General features: G+C 40.4%; 2 protein-coding genes and 1 pseudogene across 2 annotated transcripts in view; 1 reads left to right on the top strand and 2 right to left on the bottom strand.

Moving 5' to 3' along the window:
* Positions 1 to 6,445, bottom strand: part of CD53 (CD53 molecule) — a 36,115-nt gene extending 29,670 nt beyond the window's left edge. Inside the window, exon 1 of the mRNA XM_032642998.1 lies at positions 6,244 to 6,445. The gene's annotated coding sequence lies outside the window, so the exon portion shown is untranslated. The remainder of the gene's footprint in view (positions 1 to 6,243) is intronic.
* A 13,059-nt stretch (positions 6,446 to 19,504) lies between these two features.
* Positions 19,505 to 20,011, bottom strand: LOC116761107 (olfactory receptor 11A1-like). The gene has a single exon (XM_032646917.1). The coding sequence runs from the start codon at positions 20,009 to 20,011 to the stop codon at positions 19,505 to 19,507; it is 507 nt and encodes a 168-aa protein (XP_032502808.1).
* A 6,540-nt stretch (positions 20,012 to 26,551) lies between these two features.
* Positions 26,552 to 27,103, top strand: LOC116761053 (annotated as a pseudogene).
* The last annotated feature ends 454 nt before the right edge of the window (positions 27,104 to 27,557 follow it).

Raw genomic sequence — 27,557 nt, 5'->3', positions numbered from 1 at the left:
TCAGGCTGATAAGCTGTCTCATGGATTTCTAGTTCAATCTCTTTCTTTTCTTTAACCCATACTTGCAGGTCATCTAATACAGTCTTGAAGGTAACCAAGCTTAGAAGTGGCTAAAGTTGGACAGAACTTTCAAGAAACTATCAATTCTTGCTCTCCAGCCTTATCTGATCCAATTTTAGATTTGGAGCCACAGCAAGACAGCTTTGGTGTTACACGGACTATTAGATTTATGAGATGTTAATAAATATTCCTCAAACAAACAAACAAAAACAAACAAAACCATAGGGAATGAGAGGAATCCATGGTCAATAATTTTGGAAGTGAGATTAAATAAAACATAAAATAATGAAGAGTTTTTTAATGAGTGACTTCTGTGAAAACTGATATGTACTAATGTACATTGTGGGTGTTTAAGAGAAAAGTCTACTTATATAACTACAAACCTATTCATATATTACAGGTTACTTATTAACAGCTCAGAGAACATAGTGTTCCATGGAACACAGTTTGACAAACACTAGTAATGGATGCGGGCAAGTTTAGTTTTGAATTCTAGCAGTGGTACATACCAGAAGTATGGCCCTAGGCAACTTCCTTAATCTCTCTAACTTTTCCAATTTCCTCATCTTTAAAATGGTGATACGTTAATACATACCTCATAGGTTGTTCTGAGAGTTAAATGAGATAATATTTCCTGGATGGTTCAGTATCAGAGTGCCTGGTTCAGTGAAAACTGAGGAAAAGATCAGGTTCAGAGCTTCCCTAACAGTCAATTCTTAAGGGTGACTCTGAAATTTCTGCTAGATTTTCAGGAATAAAATACATTAGGTGCCAGAACACCTTTTTAGTAATCCTTTGCTTGTTTCATTTTTTGTAAATATCTTTTTAAAAAAGTTTTGTGTGTTCTTGTGAAAAAATTTAAACCATAAAGAGAGTACAAAGAAAAAAACATAAAATCTTCTGAAACTCCACATCCCAGAGATAACCACCATTAACATTTTTGGTGAACATCTTTCCAGACATTTCTTGATATACAGATCTATTTGCTAATTTACATAGAAGAACATGTAATGTTCTTACATCCAGCAAGGTAAGTATTGGCTTCCCATTTATTCCTACACAGAGTCTGTGGAGGTCTTTAACTCATCACTGAACAATATTGGGGCCATTATTAACATAAGTTTTTTTTCTAAATAGGAAAGGAAATCTGTTCTCCATAAGGGCTCCCAAATTATGGCCGTCTTGACAAAATAAATTTAGATAAATGATATAGTTCACTGAACTCTGCAAAATGCCAAGCTCTTCATAAATAAATTTTATTTATAATCCTCATATCAACCTCGTAACTTAGGTGTCAATAGCCCCACTTTTCAAACAGGAAGTCCAAGACAGACAGCCTATGTAACTGGCACAAGATCACCCAGCTAATAATCAACAACGACAGGGCACAGGCCAAGGTCTTTCAGTCTCCCAAGCCTACGTTCCTTTCATTGTCCCAGGTTCTGAGTTCTTACCTCCCACTTCCCAACTCAACTCCCCCCGCTGCAATGTGATGAGCCTCCAGGAGGACTCCTTCCATCTTTCTGTCTGAACCCCTGTGAGCAGTGGCTGAGGTAGGATATGGGTTTTGCGTTTCTGTCTATTCATGGAGTAATAAGTAGTTACAGGGGAAAGGGTGATACTAAAATTAAACCAAATCAAACCATCAACTTTCATGTATTAGTTTCCTCTCACCTCTCCATCACTTTGTCAAAGGAATGTGTCTGTCATCTTATTCTTCCCTGAAATTGTGTTCAGATGAAATTTTCCTTTCAAGGCTGTCCTCAAGGGAGAGGAATTGGTAATTTATAAAAGAGAGAAAGAAGGAAGAAGCAAAGAGAAGAGAAGAAATGAGGAAAAACAAATCCAGATGATCTTGGGGGTCTCATTTTCCTCCATTTGGGAGCTTAGGAAGATCATCACTCAACAGAAAAATCATAGATGCTCCTAGCAGCTGAGCTGAGACAGGGACTTATATAACAAGGGCTCTCTGTAAATCAGGAACAGTTACATAAAACAGTTACCATTGTTCCAGAGTCAGTGGACTAGTGGTTCTCTTTCCTTAGCATAAAATATGTAGAATTTTGCTGTGGAGGTTCCCTGTCCTAGAGACCTGTCCATGGTGTGTTCAGGCAAGCTATGCCCACGGTGGACAAGGCTCTTTGTCGGATAATGAAAGCCATTTCTGTGATATTCCTCACAAAAGTTGGAATAGCCTAAATCTAGTCACAAGGAAACATCAGAAATACCAAAATGGAGAGACAGTCTAGAAAATACTTGCCTGTACTCTTCAAGAATATCAGCATCATGAAACACAAAGAAAGACTCAGGAACCGTTCCAGATAGGAGACTAGAGAGACGATGGTGTAAAACAATGTATGATCAGAGATTTCCCTTGGCTGTAAAATATATTAGTAGGCAATTGGTGGAATCTGAATAAAATCTATAGAGTGGTAATAGTATTGTATCAGTGTTAAAACTTGATTTTGATCATTGTAAAGTGGATATATAAAATGATGTTTTCGTTTGTAGAAAATACACACTAAAACACTTAAGGGGAAAAGATATCACGTCAGCAATTACTCTCAAATGAGAAAGCTGGAGAAGGATAAAGAAAATGTGATAAAATGTTAATATTTGAGAAATCTGAATGAAGGGGATTCAGAAATTCTTTGTATTGTTTTTGTAACTTTTCTGTAAGTACAAATTTTTGTCAAAGTAAAAAAAAAAAAGTTGAACATAAGTAAATGATCTGAAGGATACCTATCTTGAAATCATTACGATTTAAGTCCCTCATGGTATAAATACTGTGATTCTACAATAACTATGTTTAGAAGAATAAACCATGGGATAATTCTTTAAGGCCTCTATTTGTTCCTAATATAGAGTAAATATTAAGCCATGAGTTCAAATTTACTTGAACAAATTTTAAAAGATGTGAGTTATCAAAATCATTTCTCACCTTTATTCTTTAGTTCTCCTGAAATATAAAATGTCAAACAAAAGTTTGACAAATTAAATAAATATTAAATACTTGATTTGTTAGCATATTGATTTCAGATCATCTGGATTTATAGTTAAGTTGTATTTTCATGTCTACCTATGTTAAAAAGCACTAGAAACTTCTTTATGTGAACAAATAACACAGTTTAATGATGCTATTTAAAAAGAAGTCTATAAGAAAAGGTGTATAGTGTAGTGTGGAGAAAAGAACATTTCACAGAGACTCAGGAAACATTCTAGATAACTAGTTAAGTAATTTTATGACTTTGGACAAGTCACCTGACCTGAAAAATATACAGATTGGAATGTTATAATAGCAGAACAGGGCTCCCATTATGAGTTGGACAATTTATTTAAGCTTAAATAATCTCTAAGTTCCCTTTAAGTGTCAACATTCTAACACTTGGAATATAGTGCATTTATTTTAAATGTTTGTGGAAATGTATCCTTGTGGCTGAACAACTTTTGGCCATAGCTAGGATGTATTGTTGCTACTGCTTGGGTAGGAACTCTACTGTGTAATGGGAAATTAATAGAGGAATTGCCTCTATATCCCAGCACAGAGATGGATGGCCTGAGGGCTCACCCACTGGCTTTGGAAAAATGTTATCTTCCTCTTTCAGAAGGCCTACTTCCAGACGGCCTTCCCAAACTGACCACCCAAGCACCAGTTGCAATCCTCTGTCCCAGCAGCCACCCTGGAGACCCACTCTGCAGAGCTGTCTAATGTCTCTGCATTAGACATTCAGTGCTCTGCACCTGCAGTGGCAGCTGGGTCCTGGAGGTTCCTGAAGGCAAGTGTCCAGTCTCTAGGCCCATGGTGATCTGCACACATTGGATGCTCACTCGGTACAGGAAGTACTGTAGGCTGACTATTTCAGGAACATAAACCAAACCACCATGACTAAATCAACACAGCATTTCCGGAAACAGAAGCTGAGAGAAAGAGAATGTCTGTAATCTTGCAAAAAGCTCCACCTTTCACTTAAATCTAGGGGGAAAACCTAGGTTGAAGAAGAAGAAATCTGACTCTCACCCTCATTTCAAGCCACATTCCATCAAGCCTGTCAAGTGGAGTTTTCAGGCATAGCTCCATCCAGGGCTGGGCTTGGGACCCTCCTGGTTAGAGATCTTGCCTTCCACTTTCAGGTGTTGGGGTTCCAGAACCAAGTAGGAGAAATTTCCTACTTCCTGTGGTCCTGCAACCATGGTTTGTTATAGTCCAATCTCATTTTCTTACTCTCATTTCTAGCATGCCTGGGTGTTCACATTTCTTTGAGTTTGCATATACTGTGTCTTGTCTGAAATGCCATTACCCCCAGTCTCCATAGCAAACTCATCCTTCCCTGAAAATGAACCCAAGCAGTCACCTCTCCCAGGGAGTCTTTGGCACACTCCTGAACTCCTACATTTTGTGCACACACTTGCTCCATTATAGAAAAGTTCACATTGTGTCATACTTTTGTATTGCTGTGTCTGTCCTTCATGTTACTCTACAAATGCTTTGAAATTGATAACCACATCAGTTATCCTTGGGTCTCCAGTGTTTAGCATATGCCTAGCTGCTGGCATGTTGCAAAGTAGGAGTGAGGAAGTTTAAACAGACCTCAGGTCCTAGTCTGAAGCCCTCTGCACGGTCAGAAGTCAACCTGAGGACATAAGAAACTAAAGACCAACAGAGTTTGAGGTTTCCAGCGTGTGTCTCTTGTCAATTACCAAATGCAAGGTCACTTAGATAGTAGTAGATGTAAAAGGCTGGGCTTTGAATCATTCCTTGCTGGTATAAAGGTGTCCAATCCTTTCATTTAAAGGTTAAATACTCTAACTGGCCTACACAGGAAACATCACAGGAAATCATGTTTCAGTTCAGCCTCTGCTCTAATTTAACCACAATTTCAAAATAGTGCAGATTCTGGCAGAGATTGAGAAAGCAAAACTTCTTTGTTTAGCCAGCAGCTAAGATTCTGCTTTTGTTCAGTTCTCTTCCAAAGCCCTTGCATACATATCTGATATTTCTTATCTCCCAAGGGAGTTCTTTAAGGGCAAGATTGTTTTTTGGACAAATATCTTCCTTCTACTTTGCCCCTTCCTCCCAGGCACAGTGCCTGGCCCTAGGAGGTACTTAACATCTGATTATTTTTTAAATTCAAAGTGCAATAGTCCCTGAGGTGCTTTGGGAATCTAGAGCCCTTTTCCCCATTCCCATGCCTCATTGTTAGGTGGGTGAGTGTGGTTCTAGGGGACTTTACTCTCTATTCCCAGTAAGATCCTTGCAAATATTGGAAGGAGAAAGCTTTCATCTAGAGCTCCCTGTGGTAACCTTACCCCCAGTGACTATAGTGGTTACAGAAAGCCAGGACCAAAGCTTAGCTATCACTTTCTGAGTCCATAAGACCTCAATTATTAGTTATGGGACCTGAATTAGAAATCATTGCAATATCAAGTTTGTTTTGCAAGTCATGCAAAGTTGGTGCACGTCATATTATATTTATCAATATTCTTGTTTTGAATACTAAGGATAATTTTATTTGGGGGAAACCTGAGGATCACAGTGGTCTTCCTGCCCTTTAAAAACAACAAATCTAAGCATCTCTTAGTGGTGTCTAGCTTTTACTTCTCGAAATACAGGTTCTGAGCATGTCCTGTGTCCTTGACTCTGAGTTGGGTATTGTGATTTATATCAGTCCTTCTGTTTAGTGTCTCTGAGGAATCACAGTGGGAGTCACTAACTTTACTTTTGAAAATTTCTCAGATGAAGAAGATCTGCATCTCCCAGCTACCTTTTAAAATAACTATGACTGTTGGTTCTCTGCTCACTTTAAAATCACAAGACAAATCTTCTGAAGACCAGCACATGTAGGAAATCTCCCCAGCTTCATCTTGTACAGATGGCTCTGGTCAACAGAAATGACCAAACCCAAATTCAAGTTCTGAAGCAATTTAAGCACATAAATGCCCTGACCCAAAGAGATATCAGATAATGGGAATCCAGTTAATTGAAACTCCTTCCAGCCTGATTGCCTTTTGAGGGTCACTAGAATCTTGTTCATAATTTTACTACCTGCAGTAAATATTTGCAAAAGTTTCAGGAAATTGTAGTTACTAGAGAGGTATACAGAGACTCCTAAGAAGATACCCTAGCCCCCATAATATGGTTCAGGTCCCTGCTCTCAAACAAGATTAAAATATCACCAATCTTACCTTTTGCAGGCTCTTCTCCTCAGTCCTTTAGGCAGAATTGGTGATTATCAATGAGGCACCAAGACAAGGCTGGTAACACGGATGTTGGGGCTATTTGTGTAAAAGGAGAAGTGAAGGGGGAATAAATGTGATCACACTGTGATGACAGGAAGCCCAGATGAGGAGACAGAGGAAGTGGGGCTGGGCCCACCCTCTTTAGCCTCAAAGATACAATCCTTCCCCCGAGGCTTTTTAGAAGCTTACTCCACAACCCACCCAAATGTCTAAACCAGTTTCTCTGCAACTCAGGAAAATCTCAACGACCAAGTTGGTTCAGGCAGGAATCTGTGAGAACTGGTGAGTTCTGGGGAGATTTTGATATTGTTTTTTGTCTAGAAAAGGGCAGTGCTTCTCAATCAAGGTGACATCTCAGAATTACCTGTGGATCTGTTCAAGGATAAGTAGGCCTGACCCCACCATACTTCTCCAGTCCCATTCAGGTAGACAGACTGGAGTGGAACCCAAGAATCAATATTTTAAGAAGTTTTCTAGGACTGAGACTTAGGAATGTCTCTTAAGCCACTCTACCTTCTCTCCACCCTCCCTCAAACTACCTTCCAGAAGATCTGTAGTCTCCAGTTTGATTGGGTCACTATTTTCAGATTTCCATGTCTCAAAAACTGGACTGTCCTTATGTAAGGGTACTGTCAGGAGCAAACTCCAAGGCACAATCGAGTGGGCACTAGTAGAAATGATTTGGTTAGTAGAGGGAGCTCCAGGTTTAGAGTCCCAACATCTGGGTTTCCGTCTCAGCTTTATTTTTGTTAGCTGTGAGATACTGAGAAACTCTCAACCTCTCAGCTTCAGTTTATTAATAGTAACATCCAATAATAATTCTACTATCTTCCTTTGCCCTGAGACATTAAGATTCTGGAATAACTTCTGGCCAGGGTTGGCTCATGGGGAAAGCTGAGTTAAGCAAAGAAGAAAATGTTCTTTACTGCAGACTGTGCTGTGTCAGTCCTTAATATTCTCTTAACATTCCCTAAATATGTAGCATTTCCCAAACTTGTTAGATTATAGAACAATGTGTGTGTGTGTGTATGTGTGTGTGTGTGTGTGTGTGCGTGTGTGTGTGAGGTATTTCTCAGGGAACAATTTTTCAGTGTAACTATACTTCAGGAAAGGCTGTTATAAACTCTCCTCTCTTCAGCTAGCATCACATCTGAGAAATCATTGCCTCTCACCCGAGGCTGCTGTCACACTGACAGGCTGTTGAAGTGGAGTAATTAAGGAAAGACTTCTTGATGAGTTTGATTACTATCTCTCTGTGTCAAAGATTCACATCTCTATGTGCAACCTGATCTCTCACTTGAGTGCCACACAGGCACCTCAACTACAGTATCCAAAATTCAGCTTAGTAAACTCAGCTTCCTCCCACTCAGCCTGATTTCCACCCCCTCACCCCCATTACCATCTCAGGGAAAGATTGACTAAACTCTCAGTTGCCCAAGTCAGATTCAAAGCATCCTTTTAAGCTACTCTTTCTCCCACACTACCACATATTATTGCTAAAAAATGATTAAAGAAGACAATTTTGGTGACAGGAGCAAATTTTATTTAACACTTCTTGAAGTAGACAGTCTCCATTCAAAGAACTGCAAAGTGGGGCAGAAAGCAGGAGGCTTTTATAGAATAGAAAATAAAGAGCAAAGAAGAGAAAAAGAGAAAAATATCTGGTTGACTGGGGCCACATAGTCAAACTTGCTTGGGGTGAGAAGGAACAAGGAAATAAGTATAGAGCCTAGAGTTGATGTGTTGACCAGTCAAGCAAAACATTTACAAGGACACAAAAGTTATAAAAAATTTCAGTTTGCTGACATGGCACCTGGGGCAGGAGCAGCTCCATCCTGGGCCTAAAGAGTTATGTCAATGTTATCAACCAAAAAGTGTTTTAAATTATACCTTTGCCTAAATGCTTTTCAAATCAGGCTACTTCTTATCACTCCATGGCCATTACACTAATCCTTATCTCTCTCCTGGGTCACTGGATACCAGCCTCCTTCAAGATCAGCTTGGATGTTTTCTGCCTCCGTCCTGAAGAGCACTTTTAAAAATGCATATTTAATCATGTCACTCCCCACTTTAAAACTCTTCAATGGGACAGACTCTGGGAGGGCTCACACCAAGGAGTACATCCCAGAACTTCTGCTGCCAGTGTCCTTGTCCCCACAGTGAAACAGAGCCACTCCTGGCCTCTGCAGGAGACCCTCCAACACTAGCAACCATTTCAGGGGAAATGTAAGCAATCTGTCCTGTTCCTCTGATCTTAGCCTGGAGTTCTGATGTCTGCAAGCACTTCTCATCTCTCAGAAAGCTGCCCCTCCAAGAGCAGAGGCAGCGAGAGGACATGTGTGCACCGGTCCGCATGGGGAAGCAGTAGGGACAGAGCCTGGAACCACCTCCTGGTTCTCCCTCCAGAGAAACAAGGAAAAGAAGAACTAGCAAGAGCTTGACAAACGCCTGGCTTTGAATTGGAGACCATTCACTTGTCTAATGCTTCATTCCTGGAAATTTCACTGCAACTAAGTAAGGAAAAAAAAATACCTGAAAGAAAGAAAGCAAAGAAAAATATACCCAAGAAATCCTAAAGAACACCGTGTGGATGAAAGGCTCTTGGTGCTCCAGCCAGAAGTCAGTGCTGTGCCTCTGAGGTGGGAGAGCCAACTTCAGGACATTGGTCCACAAGAAACCTCCCAGCTCCACATAATATCAAATAGCTAAAATCTCCCAGATATCTCCATTTCAACGCCAAGACCCAGCTTCACTCAATGACCAGCAAGCTACAGTGCTGGACACCCTATGCCAAACAACTAGCAAGACAGGAACACAGCCCCATCCATTAGCAGAGAGGCTGCCTAAAATCATAATAAGGCTACAGACACCCCAAAACACACCACCAGACGTGGACCAGCCCACCAGAAAGACAATATTCAGCCTCATCCATGAGAACACAGGCACTAGTCCCCTCCACCAGGAAACCTACACAACCAACTGAACCAACCTTAGCCACTTGGGACAGACACCAAAAACAAAGGGAATTAAGAAACTGCAACCTGAAACAAGGAGACCCCAAACACAGTAAGTTAAGCAAAATGAAAAGACAGAAAAACACACAGCTGATAAAGGAGTAAGTTAAAAACCCACCAGACCTAACAAATGAAGAGAAAATAGGCAGTCTACCTGAAAAATAATGTAGAATAATGATAGTGAAGATGACCCAAAATATTGGAAATAGAATAGAGAAAATGCAAGAAACATTTAACAAGGGCCTAGAAGAAATAAAGATGAAACAAGCAATGATGAACAACACAATAAATGAAATTAAAAATACTCTAAAAGGGATCAATAACAGAATAACTGAGGCAGAAGAACGGATAAGTGACCTGGAAGATAAAGACTTCTGGGACAACATTAAACACACCAACATTTGAATTATAGGGGTCCCAGAAAAGAAGAGAAAAAGAAAGGGCCTGAGAAAATATTTGAAGAGATTATAGTTGAAAATTCCCTAATATAGGAAAGGAAATAGTTAATCAAGTCCAGGAAGCACAGAGAGTCCCATACAGTATAAATCCGAGGAGAAACATGCCAAGACACATATTAATCAAACTATCAAAAATTAAATACAAAGAAAGCACATTAAAAGCAGCAAGGGAAAAGCAACAAATAACACACAAGGGAATCCCCATAAGGTTAACAGCTGATCTCTCAGCAGAAACTCTGCAAGCCAGAAGGGATTGGCAGGACATATTTAAAGTGATGAAGCAGAAAAACATACAACCAAGATTATTCTACCCAGCAAGGATCTCATTCAGATCTGATGGAGAAATTAAAACCTTTATAGTCAAGCAAAAGCTGAGAGAGTTCAGCACCACCAAACCAGCTTTAAAACAAATGCTAAAGGAACTTCACTAGGCAAGAAACACAAGAGAATGAAAAGACCTTCAATAACAAACCCAAAACAATTAAGTAAATGGGAATAGGAACATACATATCAATAATTACCTTAAATGTAAACGGATTAAATGCTCCCACCAAAAAACACAGACTGGCTGAATGGATACAAAAACAAGACCCACATATATGCTGTCTACAAGAGACCCACTTCAGACCTAGGGACACATACAGACTGAAAGTGAGGGGATGGAAAAAGATATTCCATGTAAATGGAAACCAAAAGAAAGCTGGAGTAGCAATTCTCATATCAGACAAAACAGACTTTAAAATAAAGACTATTACAAGAGACAAAAAAGACACTACATAATTATCAAGGGATTGATCCAAGAAGAAGATATAACAATTGTAAATATTTATGCATCCAACATAGGACCACCTCAATACATAAGGCAAATACTAACAGCCATAAAAGGGGAAATCGACAGTAACACATTCATAATAGGGGACTTAAACACCTCACTTTCACCAATGGACAGATCATCCAAAATGAAAATAAATAAGGAAACACAAGCTTTAAATGATACATTAAACAAGATGGACTTAATTGATATTTATAGGACATTCCATCCAAAAACAAAAGAATACACATTTTTCTCAAGTGCTCATGGAACATTCTCCAGGATAGATCATATCTTGGGTCACAAATCAAGCCTTGGTAAATTTAAGAAAATTGAAATGGTATCAAGTGTCTTTTCCGACCACAACGCTATGAGAGTAGATATCAATTACAGGAAAAGATCTGTAAAAAATACAAACACATGGAGGCTAAACAATACACTACTTAATAACGAAGTGACCGCTGAAGAAATCAAAGGGGAAATAAAAAAATACCTAGAAACAAATGACAATGGAGACACGACGACCCAAAATGGATAGGATGAAGTAAAAGCAGTTCTAAGAGGGAAGTTTAGAGCAATACAAGCCCACCTTAAGAAACAGGAAACATGAATAAACAACCTAACCTTGCACCTAAAGAAATTAGAGAAAGAAGCACAAAAAACCCACAAAGTTAGCAGAAGGAAAGAAATCATAAAAATCAGATCAGAAATAAATGAAAAAGAAATGAAGGAAACGATAGCAAAGATCAATGAAACTGAAAGCTGGTTCTTTGGGAAGATAAACAAAATAGATAAACCATTAGCCAGACTCATCAAGAAAAAAAGGGAGAAGCCTCAAATCAATAGAATTGAGCTATTTGTAATAAGGTGGATAGACCTAGAGTCTGTCATACAGAGTGAAGTAAGTCAAAAAGAGAAAGACAAATACTGTATGCTAACACATATATATGGAATTTAAGGAAAAAAATGTCATGAAGAACATAGGGGTAAGACAGGAATAAAGACACAGACCCACTAGAGAATGGACTTGAGGATATGGAGAGGGGGAAGGGTAAGCTGTGACAAAGCGAGAGAGAGGCATGGACGTATATACACTACCAAACGTAACGTAGATGGCTAGTGGGAAGCAACTGCATTTCACAGGGTGATCAGCTCGGTGCTTTGTGAGCCTGGAGGGGTGGGATAGGGAGGGTGGGAGGGAGGGAGACACAAGAAGGAAGAGATATGGGAACATATGTATATGTGTAACTGATTCACTTTGTTATAAAGCAGAAACTAACACACCATTGTAAAGGAATTATATTCCAATAAAGATGTAAAAATAAATAAATAAATACTTAAAAAAAAAAAAAACTCCCAAATACCCTCAGATGACCACACTCAGGAGAAACAAGCTCCACCATTACACCATCATCAAGGTCACCCTGACCACTGAGTCAGCTATAAAGAAGATAGAAGATAACACACTCTTGTGTTCATTGTTGATGTCAAGTTCAACAAGCACCAGATCAAACAGGCTGTGAAGAAGCTCTGTGACACTGATGTGGCCAAGGTCAACACTCTCATCAGGCCTAAAAGAAAGAAGAAGGCATAGGTTCCACTGGCTCCTGACTATGGTGCCTTGAATATTGCCAACAAAATTGGGATCATCTAAACTGAGTCCAGATGACTAATTCTAAATATATATTTTCACCCATATTTTAAAAATAAAGAATAAAAAACATAAAAACAAACAAACAGAAAAAGAATGCTCAACATCATTAATCATTAGAGAAAGGCAAATCAAAACTACAATGAGATATCACCTCACACTGGTCAGAATGGCCATCATCAAAAAATCTACAAGCAATAAATGCTGGAGAGGGTGTGAAGAAAAGGGAACACTCTTGCACTGTTGCTGGGAATGTAAATTGATACAGCCACTATGGAGAACTGTATGGAGGTTCCTTAAAAAACTACAAATAGAACTACCATACGACCCAGCAATCTCACTACTGGACATATACCCTGAGAAAACCATAGTTCAAAAAGAGTCATGTACCAAAATGTTCATTGCAACTCTGCTTACAATAGCCAGGACATGGAAGCAACCTAAGTGTCCATCAACAGATGAATGGATAAAGAAGATGTGGCACATATATACAATGAAATATTATTCAGCCATAAAAAGAAACGAAATTGAGTTATTTGTAGTGAGGTGGATGGACCTGGAGTCTGTCATACAGAGTGAAGTAAGTCAGAAGGAGAAAAACAAATACCGTATGCTAACACATATATATGGAATCTAAGAAAAAAAAATGCTCATGAAGAACCTAGGGGCAAGATGGGAATAAAGACACAGACCTACTAGAGCATGGACTTGAGGATATGGGGCGGGGGAAGGGTAAGCTGTGACAAAGTGAGAGAGTGGCATGGACATATATACACTACCAAACACAGGGAGGATAGCTAGTGGGAAGCAGCTGCATGGCACAGGGAGATCAGCTACATTGTTTGTGACCATCTAGAGGGGTGGGATAGGGAGGGTGGGAGGGAGGGAGATGCAAGAGAGAAGAGATATGGGAACATATGTATATGTATAACTGATTCACTTTGTTGTAAAGCAGAAACTAACACACCATTGTAAAGCAATTATACTCCAATAAAGATGTTTAAAAAAAAATCAAACTCTTCAATGGCTTCCCATAGGTTTTAAGCAGGTCCTATTAACTCCTCACACTCAGCTGGCCAGTCCTTCCCCACACCCACCCCCACTGTACTGCCATACTGGTTATTGAATTCCTTTTAATTGCTTGAACAAATCACTCTAGTTCTCTCTCTTTCTCTCTCTCTCTCTCTCACTCTCCCTCCTTCCCTTCCCTCTTGTCTTTGGAATATTCTCTCACCTGTAGACTCAAAGCTCTGTAAACCTCTGTGTTGCTATGTGTATGTTGAACAGTTGTGTCTGGAACATAAGAGGTGCTCTATAAATGTTTGAATAACTTCAGGCCTGAAACTTAGGAGAACTGGAGATTTGGGAAGGGAGGAGAAAATAAGAGAAGGATAGAGAGATAAATAGAGTGAACATCTGTGGAGAGAGAAGTGGTTATTAAGGAGAGGATTTTAGGAATATCAGGAAGAATATCTCAAGACAAGAGTTCCTCATAGCAGAAGTGAATGATCATTTTGATGGAGAAAATGTTTTATTTAATGTACTCCTCTCCTTCATCCTAAGTGCTGATCCAAGTGCTTGACAACCAGAGGCAGCTGTGTCCTGGGAGTCAGGGAAGGGTAGAGAACTCTATACCCACTCAGACCCAAACCTTCAAGATTTCATTGAGAACTTAATGTTGTTTCTGACCATTAGATATTTACAATCCATTTGGAGGAACAAGAAAAAAAATGGAGAATAAGACAATGTCAGGGCAGCCCATGTTGTTGAATAATCCAGAAGAAAGCTCAAAAACTATGAGAAAAACTAAATTAGAAAAAGGATATAGCAGAAGATCAGATCCATGGTTTGGTTTTCTCAGTGCATGTTATTGATCAAGCATGGTAGGTGATAACAGAATCTGGGTGTTTAGGAGACCTGAAGTTGGCCAGATAAGGAATGGGAACACAAAATATTGATGCTGCATTATCATGCAGTAGTACCTGCCAAAATGCCTCCTGAATGGACAAAACCTCACATAGACATGGAGAAATCACTGGGTTCCCATTTAGGCCTTCTTTTTTTTTTTAAGATGAGTGAGTCTGTTTTTATTATTGGAAAATATTGAAATATGAGAAGAATACAGATAAAATTCCAAGCTGAGGGTAGAGAGAATTTTTTTTTAAAATTCCAGCTGTAATAACCAACAATGATACTGCCTTGCTTTTAAGGCATAATCCAATGTGACATTGGGATTGGGAAACCTGCATCCAAAGCAGCTCCCTACTGGCATCATTGTCCCAGATGCCATACTGCCAAAAATTTAGGCACTTTTTTTTTTTTGGCTGCGTTGAGTCTTCGTTGCTGCATGCGGGCTTTCTCTAGTTGTGGCGAGCGGAGATTACTCTTCATTGCGGTGCACAGGCTGCTCATTGTGGTGGCTTCTCTTGTTGCAGAGCATGGGCTTTAGGCATGTGGGCTTCAGTAGTTGTGGCATGCAGGCTCAGTAGCTGTGGCTTGTGGGCTCTAGAGCGCAGGCTCAGTTACCCACGGGCTTAGTTGCCCCACGGCATATGGGATCTTCACAGACCAAGGCTCAAACCCGTGTCCCCTGTGTTGGCAGGCGGATTTTTAACCACTGTGCCACCAGGGAAGTGCCTGGCACTTTTTAACATAATGTCTGTGATATATTATGCCTACCTGATTTAGGGCCTAGGAGTGATACGGGCTGTAGAAGTAGAAATACAGTGCTGTACACTGAAACTTATAGTGTTATAAACCAATGTTATCTCAATAAAAAATAAATTAAAAAAAATTAAAAAGTACTGTCTTAGTATGTTTAGTCTGCTATGACAAAAATACCATAGATTAGGTAGATTATAAACAACAGAAATTAATTTCTTGTGGTTCTGGAGACTGGGAAGTCTGAGATCAAGGTGCCAGCAGGTTTGGTGTCTGGTGACAGCTTGCTTCCTGGTTGATAGAAGGTTGTTTTCTTGCTGTGTCCTCACAAGGCACAGAGGAGAGATGGAGAGCTCTGGGGTCTCTTTTATAAGGGCACTGATTCCATTCATGAGTGCTCCACCCTTATGACCTAATTATTTCCCAAAGGCCCCACCTACTAATACCATCACATTGAGGATTATGTTTCAACATATGAATTTGGGGAACACTTTCAGTTTATAGCACATACCCAGAAGAGAAGAACTGAATTATGGAACTCAGAGCTAGGAGTATACTGTAAACGAAATAACAGAGGGTTGGAAACCAAAAGACATTCAGAGAGATACTTTAAGGAAGTCATTTAACATCTTTGAATCTTAGTTTCTTCATCTGTGCTGTGGGGATCGTTTCTACTTTATAGCTAAATGAAGACCAAATGAGAAACTATGTGAAAGAGCTTTATAAAATTTAAAGTATGATATGAATGTTACTTGTTATCCTCAGCATATTCCTTAGAAAACACTTAGCCAATCTTCCCAATTTTTCTGATTCAGATCCTAAAACCTAAAGTGCTGAAGAGACTTGCCGCAGGTCCCTCAGCTAAGAAAGAACTAAGCAGATACCACAACCCTCTACTCTTTCAGTGGTTAAGGGTGTGGTCAGACCCCAGGAGCATGCACAAGGAGTGGACCCCTTGTGCTGAAGACTCTTGATTTCTGCCTGAAATTTGTGACTCTCTCTTACTAAGGTCCCAAATTCTTTGCGCTTGAGCAGGTGTGGACCAGTGAGAAAACACCAAGATTGTATGGGCTTTCTTGCCCTCCTGCCTGAGATCAGAGAGAGCAGGGTGGCAGGTCTCTGTGGAAACACAGTTACTCCTTATGATGGCAGGAGTGGCTATGACCTTCACTTCTGACTCCATCTAGTTGGTTGTACATCTATATCCCTCTCACCTACCAGTAAAGGCCTGCACAGCCCTGGGACAAGAATCAGAAATTTACAGGTCATCGTGTAACCTTCCCTTCACTTCTCCTCAGAAGGAATCTCAGTCTGTGAGTGACAAAAGGCTTCTTTTGCAGACCAACCCACTCCTGGGCCTAAAGGCACAAATATGTCAGGGTGTGGTCATGCTACCTGGAGGTGTCCAGTGTCCCCCAAGGACAGGCATCCCTGATAAACCTGGGAAAGTCACTGACAAGTGTTGCTTCAACCTGGTAGAAGTCAGTTACAGAGATCCAGAGGCTTAAAAAATACAGTGCAGGTAATTGACATACAAAATTTCCTGCAGAAATCATCATCCTAGAAGCTGTGGTCTTCTCTAAATACTTTCTCTGTCTTGTCCTCTTAGTCAGGGTACACCAACTGTCCTTGACTTTATGGGACATAAACTAATCCAAACATGACCTTCATGTTTTTGTATGTTTTCAGCAGGGAAAATAAGGGAAGCTATAATGGAAGGAAAGGTCTAGTAAAAAAAAAAATGTGTGTGTTTTTGTGTGTGTGTGTGTGTGTACACATATTTAGCAGCAAAAGTCTTTATTCAAATGAAGTTTTAAATGGAATAAATAAGATACATCAAAACAGAATTGCTCAGTGAGTGCAGGGATGGGGCTCAGAGACTGCTCAACCTCTTCCTCACCTTTGGTGGCTTCTCAAGCACATTTGCCCAACTCTAAGGTCAGAAAACCACTGGTTTGGGTGAGATGAGACTCCTGGGTTCTTTGGCAGTATTGGGGCTTATTTTCAGTTGTGGGAGCAGGGCTGTGGCTGCTCCATTCCTGCAGCCCTCACTAACTTGGAAGAGACTCCCCAGGCTTCATGTTTCATTACCATGTCTCAGTAGAAATAGGAAGCCAGTTCTAACCGCAACATGTCCCCTTCCCCATTTGAGAGGTTGAGAGCTGTGGCTTTCTGCAGAAGGAGTAGTGGAGAAGTTTCTCCCAGTTGATGGCAATTGTGCTGGCCACAAACATTCTGAGACTTTGTTACCTGAGTGGAGCTGCAGGCTTGTAGGAGATGGAATGTAAGACTTGGGACTGGAGGGGGAGTTCCATGGCTCTGGCATGTGCTGTGATACACTACACTCTCTCCTAGCCAAGTATAATGAAACAGTGATGCAGGCATATACAGGAATGTTCCTTATGTGTCCCTAGGCAAGGAGAAAACTTACTGAGTTGCTAGGTGGTGTGGTATAGGGGAGAGAGGACAGGACTCATATATAGAATTTCTGGATTCTAGTCTGTGTTACCTGGGGAAAGTCCACTTAATCCCTTAGGGGATCACTTCTTGTAAAGAAGATGTGTAATCCATACATTCTCTCTGGGCCTTGAACATTCTGAATATTTATTACTTTGAAACGAAATTTGACTACATAATAGTTTTAGCTGGGATTTGGTACAGAAGGTGGAACCTAGAAGAGGTACAAGAGCTACTACCATTTACTGAGCACTTGCTATGGGCCAGACAGACAGTGCATGTTCTCACTTAGGGACAGTGTGAGATGGGCATGGCATGTCCTCCTTTACAGATGAGAAAGACTAAAATTGGTGAGTTTAGGTAACTTTCCCAAAGCATATTACAAGAAAGTGGCAGAGCTAAAATTAAAAACTTTCCCATGACACAAAAGCCTGCTCTCCTATCCAATTTCCTGCAGAGCTAGTCTGACATTAACCCTGGCTCCCAATGAGCCACCTGTGGATAAATGAAAGCTGACAAGTTTTACTTTTACTGGGAGTACCCTAAGATGATCACACAATATTTTCCTAGTTTACAAGAGGAGTAAGAAGAGGGCAATTCTCTCTTCATAAAGCAAGGTCTGAGAATGTTTTCAGATACCCAGCATAGTCTCGTATGTGCTGTTTCCAATCCAAGGTTCTGAGTAACCCCCACGCATGGTGAACATCATCCCTTTGCTTAACTCAAAAAAAGAAGAATGTTTCAGAAGAAAGTTTAGGCAAGAGATAATCCTAACCTCAGCACTAGGGGTGCATAATTTGTAGGAGCCAGAAAAGAAGTCAGGCAGCATCTGAGTGTGCAATGCTGACCTCAGCTTTCTACTCAGAAGTTAACTCAGCTCTTTAGAGTTGCAAAGAGCAAAAAACACATGCCCACCACACCCTATGCTCTAACTTATTAAGAACATGTGCCAGTAGGAGAGGGAGCAAGTGCAGGCAAGAGCCTGGTAGAGGGCCTGGCAGGAAGAGGTGGAACTCAATAAATACAATGTCCCAGCTTCCAACTGAGCCTGCTACCATAATAGCAAGGGAGATAGAGCATCATAGATTCATCATGGGTCCTCTGCCTAGCCCTCATTTCCCCAAATCTTTGTTTCCCACTTCTAAGTCTTGAGTGGAAGACTGGAAACCACTGATCTTTTTACTGACTCCAAAGTTTTGCTTTTTCCAGAACATCATATAATTGGGATAAAACACTATATATCATTTTCAGATTGACTTCTTTCACTTAGTAATATGCATGTAAGTTTCCTCCATGTATTTTTATGGCTTGATAGCTCATTTCTTTTTAGTGCTGAATAACATCCCATTGTCTGTGTATCACATTTTATTTTTCCATTCATCAGCTGAAGGACATCTTGGTTGCTTCCAAGTTTTGGCAATTATAAATACAATTGCTATAAATAGGTGCAGTTTTTTGTGTGAACATACGTTCTCAACTCATTTGGGTAAATACTAAGGGGTGTGATTGCTCAAACATATGGTAAAAGTATGTTCAGTTTTGTAAGAAATGCCCAAAATGTCTTCCAAAGCATTTGTACTGTTTTGCATTCCCACTAGCAATGAATGAGTTTCTGTTCCTCCGTATCCTCACCAGCATTTGGTGTTGTCAGTATTCTGGACTTTGGCCATTCTAATAGGTGTGTAGTAGTCATCTTATTATTTTTAATTTTGAATCACAAGTGTAATTTTATATGTGTAGTTTTACACTAGTTATTTGATTAACGTTTATCTTCCCCCATGACTGTGAATTTAGTGAGAGCAGGGACTTCCTCTGTTTTTGTTTATTTTTCACTTACATTTTGTACAATGCCTCGGACATAGTAGACCCTCAATGAGTATTAGAGCAAATGAGTGGCCAGCATTACCAGTTCATTTTGGAGATGAGCTTCTACACAAGGATCCTGGAGCAGAATGGAGCAGAATCTGACCTGCTTAGACCATTCCTGGGACACCAATTCAGTCAGAATTCAGCAGTGTCCACAGCCATACTCATAGGCATCTGGTCATCAGTCTTTGGTAGCTAATAGTTTAGGTAATTGCCTTTTATGTTGACTCTAAATTACTCAATCCAGTTTATGAACCATTGAACAAATATAGTTCTTTTCCTTTTTGCATCATCTAAGGAAACCTGGCTTCTTACTCAAACACTTCTTCAGGGCTTCATGGATGTCTCTGTTTCTCAGGCTATAGATGATGGGGTTGAACATGGGTGCTAGGATGGTATAAAGTAGAGAAAATCCTTTGTGCAAGAGTTGGGAAGAGTTGGCTGAGGGCATGAGGAATGTGGCAATCAGTGTCCCATAGAACACCATGATCACGGTGAGGTGAGAGGAGCAGGTGGAGAAGGCCTTTTGCCAGCCTGTGCCAGATGGAATTCTTAGGACAGCAGCAAGAATGAAGGAGTAGGAGGTTGTGATGAGAGGAAATGGGATCAGAGTCACTGCAGAAGAGGTGGCATAGGCCATGTTCTCGGTCAGTGAAGTGTCCATGCAGGAGAGATGGACCAGAGGGGTGAAGTCACAAAAGAAGTGATCAATTTCATTGGGTTCACAGAAGGTTAGTCTAGACAGTAGGACCATCGTGATTGCTGTGAGAAGGAAGCAGCAGAGAAATGTGGCCATTTCTTTTGCCACATCCTGCAGTGTGTGAGCATGTAATTGTGTGAGTAGTTAAGCTCGTCCTTCTATCTCTTATCATACAAAAGCCTTCAATACATTAATCCCATTTTAAAATTGACCCAGTGTCCTAGGTACCATTTTGTGGAGATCTGGTTCCAGCTTTTCAAAGGGGCTCACAGAACTAACCTGGAATCTGTGCTGACCAAAATTCCTGGTGCCCAGAAGATGTCCAGCAACTGACGATTCAGATTGAGCCCATTTGGTGGAGCATGGAGAAGGCACAAAGAAAGAACTCCTCTCAATCCCCTGAAAAGTGCAAATAACAACCTGAGATCTCAGAGAGAAGGCTTCGGTCTGACAGAATACAACCAAACTCCAGGATGTTACTGCTTGTTGCTGCTAATGATGATGATAGGACTTGATCCCAGGTACGGTCCTAAGTGCTGAAAATATGTAACCCACTTAATCATCACAACAACCCTATGTAGTGAGTACTCTTATTATCTTTACTTTCCAGATGCAGTCACAGAGAAGCTAAATAACTTAACCATGGTCATCAGTTAGAAAGTGGAAGAGGTGAGATTCAGACTTGCTCTGGATCCCTCACTCCTAACCATGAACACTGCCTCTCACGGGGCTTGGGTACATGGCTAGTTTGCATTATCTCACAGAAGTGGGAAGGGGAACGGTTCCACAAGGAAGCCTCTCATCCAAGTTTTAACTTCAGGGAGGGTGAGACTTGCTTTGTCAGTTGGTGAGGGAACAATTCCATAAAGGGTTACAAACTCCAACATCCTTCTCTACCTGTCTCCTGTACTTGCTTTCACACTACTACTTTTATGTCCTTTCTTTATTACCTTAAAAATAAATCTAACATTGTTTGGATATGTGCATAGGAAATTACTACTTTCCCTCTACCAGGCAATTATAGGGCTGCTGCCCTATCTTGATGCAGTACAGGAAGGCATGATAGAGAACAGAAAGCAGGTGAAAGGTATGAGATAACTGACTAGAAAGGCAGTGGAGCCTGGTTAAGAGCACAGCCTCTAAAATTAAACTGGCCTAGATTCAAATTCCTGCTCAACCACGAATATATGTGAGCGAAACCATTTTATAACCTTTCAGGGAAGAGCAACTCTGCTGCCTCTAGGTCTGAGAAGATGAAGCTTTTAAGCAGAGAGGTTGATGATATTAATCCCCCACCTCTGACCGTAATATACAACTACTATCTCTCCCTCTATCTCCCTCACAGAAGCGAGGAAATCAAAAAAGGATATTATTAAAAAAGGTAGAGATGTGGACTCTGCTAACACGCTCCTGTGTTAACTCTGCTCATGAACACTGCTGGACTCTAGACCCACAACCCCAAATCACATGATATGTCTGTGATTCATGTCTGCACAGAGCTGGGTCCAGAATAAGGGCTCAATAAATTGTAGCACATTCCACCCCTCCTCTCTTCTTCATCTCTTTCTCTTCCACTCCCTCCTTCCTCCCAAGTATGCCAGCCCATTTAGTGCTATCTATAGGTAGATGAGCTCTTATGCTAAAAGAAAAGCATCTGCTTCCCTTCATTGGAGACACTGAGAGGACAAATTATAAAGACAAAGAGACTAAAGCATTGGAGAGTTATTTGGATTTGATGATTTTTAACATCCCTTCCATGTTTTTTTTCCATTGGAAAAAAAAACATTTTTCCAATGTTTTTCCTAATTGGGACACATTCCATTCCCTCAGGACACACACATAAAGCAAGCTTGTGGGAAAGAGAAGAGACTTATCACAAAGCAAAGTAAAAATACAAATACTCAGTAAATAATCAGTGGTTTTATATCTTCCACTAACAAAAATCAAGGAAAGACATGAAATGACTCAGGTGCTATCTGAAAAAGAGCCATTCTCTTAGCTGAATTCAGTGGTCAATGAATTAACCAATCAAGTCAGCCAACATTTGGCTTATTGATAAGGGCTGTTGTCTCTTGCCAGCTGCTGGTTAATTCAGCTGAACAGTTGGTCTACCAGACAGACAAATAATTTGATTTTCTCACTAAACTGATAACTGATTTAGTATGCCAGGAAATTGTATCTCTGACCTCATCTAGTAAAGGACAGATTTAAAACAGGGAAAACTGAAGCATACACCAGCAGAATAGATAAGCTCTACCTGTCAGTGCCTCAGAGGGGTCCACATCGAATTTGGGGAGTCAGGCCACAGAGACAATGCATGTAAATCTCCCCTTGATTCATAGAACTGGGCTAGACAGCTGGAATCCTGCTTTTATCCAAAAATACACCTCCTTGTGCAATTGACAAAAACAAAGTTGGAGATGTCTTTCCACATGAACCTTAGGAGGCCAGTTGACTTTTGGCCCCATCTTTCAACCTCTTTCCTCTGTGTAAACTTACGTCCCTCTGTGGGCAAAGCCATAACCTCCTCTGATATTGGTGCTCATGGGCATTTCCCAAGTGACATTTGTGGGGAATTGTTGTTATTTTGGAAATAATATGAAACCAAGTTACCTTAGAGGAAATATATTTTTCCCCTTGCTTTGTGTTAAGCTTCTACTTTAATAATGACTCTGTATTTATATGACCTTTGTAAAGAGCTTTAATTTGTAAAGAGCTATTGAAAATGTATCATTATGTTATGTTTTGGTAGAATGGATTAAAGTAACATTTTGAAGGAAATATTCAATTTTTTTCTATCCTCAGGAAGAAAAATTACTGTGTACATCTTTATTGTGTAGATTTGGTGGAAACTGAAGCAAGTATCTGTGATAGTAAACATTTATCACCAAAGCCATTAATTAGGATTCTAAAGAACTTGTGTCGTCTTGGATTCTTGTTATTGATTAAAAATAGTAAGCAAGGCTAGTCCTGTTCTGGGAAGTGTACATTTGTGAGTGGAAACCTTATGGAATTAAAGTTATCATTCACTGATAGACATTAACAAGCTGGAGAGCTATTAGCTCAAACTAACATATTAATACCGCTATCCAATAAGTGTAACAAATGAAACAGTAATAAAATAATCAATGAATTGAAACTACCTCATTTGTTCTTTAGAACTGAAATATTTTCCTCTAATGAACTATCTGAAAACATGAGGCCTCTGGGTAGGATGTCCTTATTGAAATCTACTAAGTAACCACCATATGCCAGACATTGTGCTAAGCCTATGCTATTATCTATATTCCTCACAACCTTTCTTACATATTGCTTATTTTACTCATGAGGAAATCCAGGCTTTTAGAGGTGATATGACTTGTTCAGAATTACCCAGCCAGAAGAATGGGAGGGAACTGGAAATGGACTAAAAGCTCCATGAAGACAGAGCATGTCTATTTCAGCCATTACTCTATCTACCTCAGAGCCTGGCACATAGTAAGATTTCTAATAATATTTATAAATCAATGAATGAATAAATATGTGAGCAAAAATCTGACTTCATATAAAGTGTTCTTGCTATTTTATCAAGCCCCTTCCTCCAACCTTCACAAAATGATATTGTAGCCCTGTTAAGTTAAAGGAAGGACTCTAAAACCTGAATTGAGGCTGACTAGGTAATGGAAGCAGTTACTGATGCTAAAAAAATTTTAATGGCAAATTATACCTAAAAAAAACAGCAAAGATTATTTTATTTAGAGCAAAGTCATTTAGGAGAAGCCTGATTCAGTAATTAAGCCAATTAGTTATTTTTCAGAAAGGCTACTTCTCAATTTCTAAGAGGTTGTGAAACCATTTTCTACTCTTAAAAAGAAAAGATATTTATTTTTTGGAAACCAAGCCACTGATGCAAATTTATTTAAGAATACAAGTTTCAGATATGTTCTGCAGCTGGTACATAGTCCAGCTAAACACTTTGGACTCTCAAGCCATATACCACAGTGCAACAAACAATTATAACTCTGTTCCTTTGGCTTCAAGAAGAATTTAAATTATAATGTCTACATACTGTAAGTCTAAAAAATATGAAAATTTCTAAAAAGAAAATAAAAAGTGTTAAAATAATAGCATGTTTAAGCCTAATGTGTTAAGTTCAGTTATTCAAGATGATTGGGAAGGTGACTTTGTGGATATAATGGAAAGTTCACTGTATGTTTGCCTATTACATCTTCTCTTTTACTCCCTTGTCCGCAGCCCTTAAGAACCTGAAGCCCCCTTCTATCTCAGAGACTTTGTAATTGTTGACTCTGTCTAGACTATGCCCTGTTTTTATTTCTTTGTGTCAGGTATCACTATTTTATTTCATTTTACTTGTTTACTTGGTTGTTAACCATCTCCCCCTTAAGACTATAATCCTACAAGAGCAGGGATATTTCTATCTTGTCTGCTACTATATCCAGTGCAGATACTCTGTGTGTCTCCACACAGTAGATAATAACTGGCACATAGTAGATAATAACTATTTGCAGGAAATAATGAAAACAAAAATCTATAGTGTTACCATGAAGTTTACAGTTATTCTAAGTGATTAGATTTTCAGCCCCTTTAAGGACTGGTTATTTTCTTTAGGGACTTTGCCCTCAGGGGGAAAATGGTACTTGTGTGACAATTGTGACTTTGTTAAATGAGCATTTGTTAAGTAGAGCCCTGGGTATCTGGTTGCTGAGCCATAGTTCAAGAAAAGGAATTGAAATAGAGAAGTTTATTACTCACAGGTCCTGGAGGAGGTGCACTGCATGCCTCATGGGGCAATGAGAGGAGGTCAAGGCAGGGTACAGGCAGAGAGAGCATGGCAGGACCTGGGGCATATGTCTTTATTAGGGTCTACAGGTGGAATACGTTGGTGTTCCCTGGCTAAGTCCAGATTGGTTAATTCAAACCAAAAAGAGTGGGATTTTGGTGAGCTTTGTGGGGCCTCTTATTTAAGGGGTGCACAAGGAGAAGGCCTTGGCAGGCAGGGGAGAGTAATTATCCAAAGGTGGCTGGGGTAGTCATATCAGGATCTTACATTTACTTATGACTGTAATGGTGTTATCTAAGGCATGCACTCACAGGACGGGGGCCAGTCAGTTCAAGTCCCCTGCAGGCTGCTTGGCCACACAAAATGGATGCTGGGGCAGCAATATTATCGAGTAGTCTAGCAAAACTCTCAACAATGACTAACCAGTCAAGATTCTTCACATGCAGACCACAGACAGAGGAACTGTCGACCACACAATCCTACTCCTTAGCCATATTTTAAAATAGACATGTGAATAGTAAAGAAATAAATTACTTGCATTGAATAAAATTTAAGTGAAGATAAAGATTTTAAAAATATATATAAACTCCAGCTCCAGTTCCACATAGGTTATTTTATTTATTGTCTGAGCCTCATATCAAGGTGAATTTTTGCTTAAGGCCAGAAGCACTGTGGGGAATGTGGACTGCTCCAGAACCTGGGCTTCAGGGTCTGTTGATAGGTGGCTCTAGTCCAGTCTTACTTCCCTGTTCATAACCTGTGAGAAGAGAAGATATTAATTTACCCTCTTAGGACTTTTAAGTGACTTGTGAACAATAGTTAAAAGATGGGAGGGGCATCGCTTTTTGCTTTATAAGGTTTTATTTCAAAGTTCCTCTTCATCTTTATTTCCTACTATTTTTCTTATAAAATGGAAGAAGAAACAGAACTATTTCTCAGAGTGACTCCTTGAGCCTACATAAATTGTTTGGTGGTTCCCTTCCAATCATAAAAGGCTTTCTTGGCAACCATGGCTCTAATTCACTCATTTCAAATTTGTCTTGCTCAAACTGTTTTCCAGATATCATGCCTGAAGGTTCAGAAGGAAGGGACCTATTTACCTACATAATTACTAGGCTTCCTGGTTCCATTTGGTTTATGTCTTTGTTCATTTATTGACCATGTATTCTGTGCTAATTTGGTAATGCAGACTGGAAATTATGAAGGTACACTCCTTGCCTTCATGTTATTTAGAGTCCAATTAGGGAGGTTGAGTACAAACAGATAATGTCAATAAAATGAGATATAAGTAAAACTACTTTAAAAGAAGACTGAGGGAAAGAGGGTTCAGCCGAGATGATGACAAAGGAGGCTTCTAACCCCACTTCTCCCATGGACACAATGAATGTTCTGCTACTACACAGAGAGCAATTACCTCTGAAAGAAATCCAGAAGCAAGCTGTGTGACTCCTACATATTGGGTGAATAAGAAAATACCCATAGCAAAACAGGTAGGAAAGCAGAGTGAGACATGTTTGTCATAAGCCCCATGCTCAACACAGTGTCATACAATTGGGAGGAAATTCCCAATTCCAAACTTCTACCTGAGGAATTAAAGTTTGGACCCCATATTTAGGGCCCCAACTTTTAAGACTCCAACTTGAATGACAGGCTCCCAAAACACCTAGCTCTGAAAGCCAACAAGGTTTGCATCTGCAAGACCCACAAAACTATAGCAAAGAATGAGTTGTTAGCAGGTGCAAGCACACATCATGGCTGTCTCCCCAGGGTTCAACAGAAAGGAAGCAGGCAAAATTGCTTCTAGTCTTTCCCTGAGAAAGTTCTATCTGAATACTTTTCCCAGGCGACTGCCGAAGATGGCGGAGGGGCAGGTCCTGGTTCTCAATGGCCGAGGCCATCTCCTGGGCCGCTTGGCGGCCATCGTGGCTAAGCAGGTGCTTCTGGGTCGAGAGGCGGTGGTTGTGCGCTGTGAGGGCATCAACATTTCGGGCAATTTCTATAGAAACAAGTGGAAGTACCTGGCATTCCTCTGCAAGCGGATGAATACCAACCCCTCCCGTGACCCCTACCACTTCCGTGCCCCCAGCCGCATCTTCTGGTGAACAGTGCGAGGCATGCTGCCCCACAAGACCAAGCGAGGCCAGGCCGCTCTGGACTGCCTCAAAGTGTTTGATGGGATCCCGCCACCCTATGACAAGAAAAAGTGGATGGTGGTTCCTGCCGCCCTCAAGGTTGTGCGTCTGAAACCTACACGGAAGTTTGCCTACCTAGGGTGCCTGGCTCATGAGGTTGGCTGGAAGTACCAGGCAGTAATGGCTACACTGGAGGAGAAGAGAAAGGAGAAGGCCAAGATCCACTACCGGAAAAAGAAGCAGCTCATGAGGCTACGGGTCAGGCTTCTAATATAGCATGCATCTGGGAGCTGGCTATGGTCCTCTCCAGTTTCTGTGGAAGATGCTGGACACTCTTTTCCCTCCATCCCACTCCAAAGTCACAAGTATCTCCCTGGAAAGAGCTTGTACACATATCTGACACCTCAAATCTTGTGGCTGCTGCCTGAGGGATGGGCCTCTGGATTGCCTGGCTCTCATAACCAATGGGGTTTGAATTCACAAGTCCCATAGTACTATAGCAAAGGAGCAGTTCTTAACAGGTGCAGGAGAACCCCTCTGCAGCTATACACTTGGACCCAGCACAGAGAAAACAGACAAAATCAACTATCTCTCAATTTCTTCTTCCTTGGAAGGGGCTTAACTATATACTTTCTCAGTTGCTGTCAGAGGATGTGATTTCCAATCAGCCTGCATCTAGGTGCTGAATGTAATCTTTCCTTTGGGATGCTAATGGGTCTTGGTACACCCT

Source organism: Phocoena sinus, chromosome 1, assembly GCF_008692025.1.
Source record: "Phocoena sinus isolate mPhoSin1 chromosome 1, mPhoSin1.pri, whole genome shotgun sequence".
In the NCBI taxonomy this organism is placed as follows: domain Eukaryota; kingdom Metazoa; phylum Chordata; class Mammalia; order Artiodactyla; family Phocoenidae; genus Phocoena; species Phocoena sinus.
This window is presented reverse-complemented; position numbering and strand designations above follow the sequence as displayed.